The sequence below is a fragment of the Colias croceus genome, chromosome 10 (genome assembly GCF_905220415.1).
Source record: "Colias croceus chromosome 10, ilColCroc2.1".
NCBI lineage: Eukaryota > Metazoa > Arthropoda > Insecta > Lepidoptera > Pieridae > Colias > Colias croceus.
In genome coordinates this window covers 1,406,365-1,412,488 of record NC_059546.1, presented here as the reverse complement: position 1 = coordinate 1,412,488, position 6,124 = coordinate 1,406,365, and the positions used below count along the sequence as shown (strand labels likewise).

General features: G+C 30.2%; 1 protein-coding gene across 1 annotated transcript in view; it reads left to right on the top strand.

Moving 5' to 3' along the window:
• Positions 1–98: 98 nt before the first annotated feature.
• Positions 99–6,124, top strand: part of LOC123694921 (organic cation/carnitine transporter 7-like) — a 29,100-nt gene continuing 23,074 nt past the window's right edge. Inside the window, exon 1 of the mRNA XM_045640551.1 lies at positions 99–231. Coding sequence (XP_045496507.1) covers positions 208–231 — 24 coding nt within the window. The 5' untranslated portion in view covers positions 99–207. The remainder of the gene's footprint in view (positions 232–6,124) is intronic.

Here is a 6,124-nt window from a genome sequence, read left to right as displayed (position 1 = left end):
AAACCAAACATGGTAATGTTAATTGCTTACACGAGTCCTAAAAAAGCTAGGTTTTCTAAGCTATAATCTATTGATAGATCAGTCTTATCTAGGTAAATAATATTTGAAATATATAAAGTGTTGAACGTATGATCAATGCGTAGTAGGTGGTAGTAGTGTGTGTGCGGTTGTTTAATTCGAAATAAGTTATTATAGTGCCATCTCGCAATGAAAAAAGAAATTGTAATGAAGGTAGGTATGTTTTTTTATCTGTTGCCTATAGGTATGGTAAGAACCAAAAAAATTCAAGCCAATTTTAGGATATTCAATTGATATCAAATAATTAAGATTTCGTAGTCATGTAAATATAAATAATTTCATGTAAATTTAGGTAATAATTCTCCTCACTTATGTCAGTTAAAGAGTTAATTTAATAATATTTATAATTTAGCTAAAAATATAAGTAGATATTTAGTTATACATATTCCGATGATTTATAAATTATATATTGTGATAAGTTTATAAATTTATTTTTTGCTATATAGATCGAACACAACAATAAATAATTTGAAAATTCCTATTTATAATACATAAAATTTTGATAAAAGCTGATGATCTTTTTAATATGTTGGTTTATCAAATGATTACTTTATCTTGTCCCGGACCGTCACTTATTACGAAATTTAATGATGTTAGCGTAAATAATTTATGATATGACGTAAAGATTATAAAGTGTTTACATTATAATTATAATTATTTTTAATAAAGTCTTTAGTTTTATGACCTTACTAAAATAAAAGGATCTCAACTAGATTTCTGGTTGGATCGAGTTTGCGTACAAATTTTTTGAGCCTATTTCACATATATCAAGTTTTATTTTAGTCTCCAAGATCATGCCAAGATCTAATCGATTACTTAAAAAGCATGAAAATCGATTTTAGCATTACTAACGATCAGATTATTTAATTTAATTTCATCAATTTTATCATTAATCATTTTGAAGGACGATTTGAAATATTTTTAACAGATTAGATAAGTAGTGAACTAATTTTGTTTGGATTTTTTGTATGCAAATTGATATAATACTTAAGCTAAATTTTTATCTCATCATAACATATTAAGTATGCGAAATCCATTACAAAATAATTTTTATAAAAAAAACCAAGATCGTCTGAAAATGAAATTAATATTTATCGATGAACACAATTCGATTGAAACAATTTTAATAACAGAAAACAATAACAATATGGCGACAATTAAACTTATAATTTTAATTGAAAGATGTCCATTGATTGTATACTTGACCCCAAAATCTATCTTTCACGCGATAAATGCACTCGAAGTTATTACAATTAAATATTATTATGGATTATCAATACCATTGTAAAATAGATAAAAATCGTCCTTAGTATATAGATAAAATATATATATAAAAAATATGAACATAGGTTTTTTTATCATAGTCGCATAGGAGCTGGTTCGCCTGTAGTTAACTGCCGATAACGCACATGCATATTTTCAGAGCTGACATCCATACTAATATTATAAATTATTTATTTATTTATTTATATTTATTTATTATTATTGATATGTTTTGCCAAAACCAAAATTACCCTACCAAAAAGTGACTTCAATATTAGAATTCATACATACCCCTGCAATAGACAGAGTCTGGAGAGTAACAGTTGTAATTGCCAAAGCCTAACACGTGTTGAACAGTGCAAATATCTGGGTATACAAATTGATCACCATCTAAGGTGGATACCTCATGCTAACTATCTAGCTACGAAAGTTCGTCGATTAGTTCATATATTTAAAAATCTTAACTCAGTAGCTAACAAGGACATCCTTACACTAACTTATAAAGCCTTATGTGAAAGCGTTCTTCGTTACTGTATTTGCACGTGGGGAGGTATGGCGAAATCACACCTCCTTCCAGTTGAACGAGCACAAAGATGTTTAATCAAAGTCGCGCTTAAACTGCCATTTAGACACCCTTCGGTTGAACTTTATAAAGAAGGACTCTCTGAGCTTAGTGTTCGTAAGTTGTACATTTTGTGTCTGTTACAAAGATATCATATAGGAACTGTTCCCACCTTACAGAAAGGGAATACACGTTATGAGAGATGCCCTGTTCCTTTTTTTAAAAGTAAATTTGCAATAAGGTCGTTCGAGGGACTTGCCCCTCGAGTTTACAATTTGCTAAGTGAAAAACATAAAGTCAAAGCTCTCAACAGGAATATATTCAAAAAAACGGTTTTAACCTGGCTTAAAAATTATGACTATGACAGTCTTGAAAATTTAATACGTATTTAGATCATTATTATAAATACTCACGTACACACACACACACACACACACACACACACACACACACACACACACACACACACACACTCACGCACTGTTTGTTTTTGGACTTTGGATTAGCTTTTTCTTAACTTCTTAAATTTATGTTTTAATTCATGCAAGGGATCAATACTAGGGAAGGAACAGGTCCCCTTAATACAGGTTATACCTAGTAAGGGGGCCTGAACCCCAATCCAATATGACAAACTTATGTATGAATTCAAATAAAGATTTTATTTATTTATTTATTTATTTAAATGTGAAAGTAACTCTGTCTGTCTGTCTGTTACTCAATCACGCCTAAACTACTGAACCAATTTGCATGAAATTTGGTATGGAGATATTTTGATACCCTAGAAAGGACATAGGCCACCTTTTATTGCGAAATATGTACCACGGGCGAAGCCGGGGCGGACCTTTAGTAATGAATAGAAAATAAACAGTCAAATTTTCGTTATGATATGTCTGAACTCTGAACGGTATGTAGAAGTTATAAATACCATTTTATAAAATGGATGCATTGTAACCATATTGTAACCGTCATGAAGGAAATACAGACTGAAAATCTTCGCATTAATTTTATAACATTTTACTAACATATTGACAATATTTACTCTTTAAGGATAATATTATTTAATATTTTAAATTGAGGTCATATAATATTAAGTCTTAGGCACCGTATAGACTAAAATTTATTATCAAAAGCTCTACATTCGTAAGGTTAACCACTGATAAGTATTGCATATAGATTATAGACACAATAAAATCCAAAAGGCAAACATTTTATTTCATTTATTTTTACCTTAAACTAGAGATCACAAATTTTATTCTAATCTAGCTTTCCACCAGCGGCTTTACCCGCGTAGTCATAGAAACCCGCATAGTTCCCGTTCCCGTGGGATAAAACCTACTTATCCTATGTCCTTTCAAAGATCTTAAGCTATCTTTGTACTAAATTTGAAGTAAATCCATGAAGTAATTTTGGGATTAGTTAGGATATACATACAGACAAACAGATAAACAGACAAGTATTCTTTAAAAATAATATTCCATGTAGGTACAGTCTTGACTTTCTTACGATTTTATTATGTGTATTGATAAAAAAACACACATATTATGTTTATAAATTATGACATATTTTGATCCACACACACAATATGTAATAAAAAAATTGGCAGCCTTATCCGTCAGGTGCAATTTCTTCCAGGCATCCTTGAGAAATATAGGAAAATGGAATAATTGGAAAGATTATTAGTATGACAGTATAATCGCTGCTTTTAATGATACTCTTACATTGTAAACAGGAAATATAGGAATAAAGATTTGTAAAAGAAATATAGTTTTTTTATTTACCTTATTATTGTCATTCTCCTATTTCCGTTAAGGAAAATGAGGAAAATTGCGAGGTGACAAAGAATGTAATCTTCGGCCATTCTATCGCGTGCCTTTATCACTTGAGTAAATAAATACATACACAAACTAACTATATTTATGAATTTCATTATTTTTTTCCTTACCCTGGAATTAATACAGCTTTAAGACATCATGGAAAACCCCTATTACGACCAGTCAAAAGTTTGTAAATAACCAATAGTCAATACCCGCTTCAAAAGCTATAAACGCTTCAATTTTCATCACTTTGTCATTGGGATCTTTTACTTATTATTTATTAATTACAATGAAATATTTATGGACTACTTAACTTTGATATCAATGTATCTTATTATTTAAAATATTCACCATATCGAAAATCGTCTGGACAAATATGTGTAAAACAATCGGATTTAGATTAAACAAAACCAGATAAATTTAACTTATCAATTGAATCAAATTATATTGATAAGAATCCAGGAAAGCTGCAGTAAATAAATGTATAATTTATGTCCCTTTATTTAGGCTCTAAATCAGAGAATCCAAAAGCACCGTTAGGTCTCAAGTTACCCGCTGGTTTATGTGATTGCAATATAAATTTTTAAATACTGTTATTTTTAATTGAAATTTATGTGTTCAAATAATTTGATAACTGTTCTTCTTCGTTATTGTATGCAAAATACTGAGTATTTCGCAATCGTTTAAAAAATACAGAATAATATAACAGTGGAAGAATAACTCTAGTCTTCACTACATAGTATTAAACAAAGTCATTTCTCTGTCCCTATGTTCCTTTGTATGCTTTAATCTTTAAAACTAAACAACGGATTTTGATGCGGGTTTTATTTGATAGATAGAGTGATTCAAGAGAAAGGTTTTAGTAGCGTTTAGCTACTATTATGTATTCTGTGGTTTTAGTATATAATTTAATAGGTTTTAGACAAAACGGGCGAAGCCGCCGGCGGAAAGTATAAGTGTGGATCATAGGTACTGGCTAAAGATAACCGATAGATAATAATAGATATAATTAATGAATAGATTATTATTCCTTGTGATAATACTAGATAAAGTTTTTAGACGATTATTATGTACAGTGCGATTAGCACATATTATTGATGCGTATTATATATTTGCTTATTGGCTCTAATCTTCCCAACCAAAAAGCATACATTTACCATATTGATACCTAGATATAAAAAAAACACATAATATTTCAGAAAAATACATTTTTTGGTAGATAATGTATAATTATAACCAATCGTGCTAATTTAACAGAATCCTATTAATACATCCTTGATGTTTTCCTGGTTCATGAATTATTATTGTAATTTACGAATAAATGTTGAATAAACGAACATTTTTTTAGCATAAAAAATACGCTGATATTTCGCAGTAAATATTTATTTTGCATATAAAACAATACAATGTGTCGATATGCAGTAATTATTTAAAAATCACGCAATTTTATTTTAGGAACTAGATTTTTTTCACCTTTGTTACTTTTGCATGTGACCATCCCAGTTCATCTCTGTTCATCTCTGTTCATCCCTATTCATCCCACCCCTGTTCGCCACGCAAACTTTTTCCGCCCCTTTTATAGAGCATAAAATAAAATAAATTTAGTGTTTAATGTGCAGTGGAGAAGAGCCCGGTCTGAAAAATCAATAAGCCGGGTAAAAGAGACCAAGCGAACTTTATAAAATAGTGAAGGAAAACAACGTAAGGAAATCGGCACATCCAAAATTCAAAAGTACGTCGACATCGTTACTAATATTAGAAACGCCAAAGTAACACTGTCTGTCTGTTACTCAATCACGCCTTAACTAATGAACCAATTTGCATGAAATTTGGTATGGAGATATTTTGATACCCGAGAAAGGACATAGGATAGGTTTTATCCCGGAAATCCCACGAGAACGGGAACTATGCGGGTTTTTCTTTCTTCTGCGCGGGCGATGCCGCAGGTTGAAAGCTAGTGTGAAATAAAAAAATATATTATTAACCAATGGTAGATATTAATATTTATATATCGGACAGTGATTCGGCTATATCGATATTATGTGTGAGAAAATTTTAATGTATGCCTAACTCTACCATGCATTAAAAGTCCTATTAAAATCGGTTCAGCTGTTCAAAAGATTTCCCTAGACTCTATTGCAATGACAGACACATCGTGTCTATTTATATAACCATTAACTAATTCAAAATTACATAAATACTTAATAATATTAAACAGTTTTTATCATCATGTAAATATTTTTTCTAACGTGGTTTTTACCTACGCATAATTTTATGTAACTATGTATATTCATAATAAATTATGTTCCTAAATATATTTTTGACGTGACAACGTCTTATAATTCGATAGAGCCGGTAGCACGCACGAAAAAACATGACTCATGCGGCGTTACCTCGCTCTGAGGCG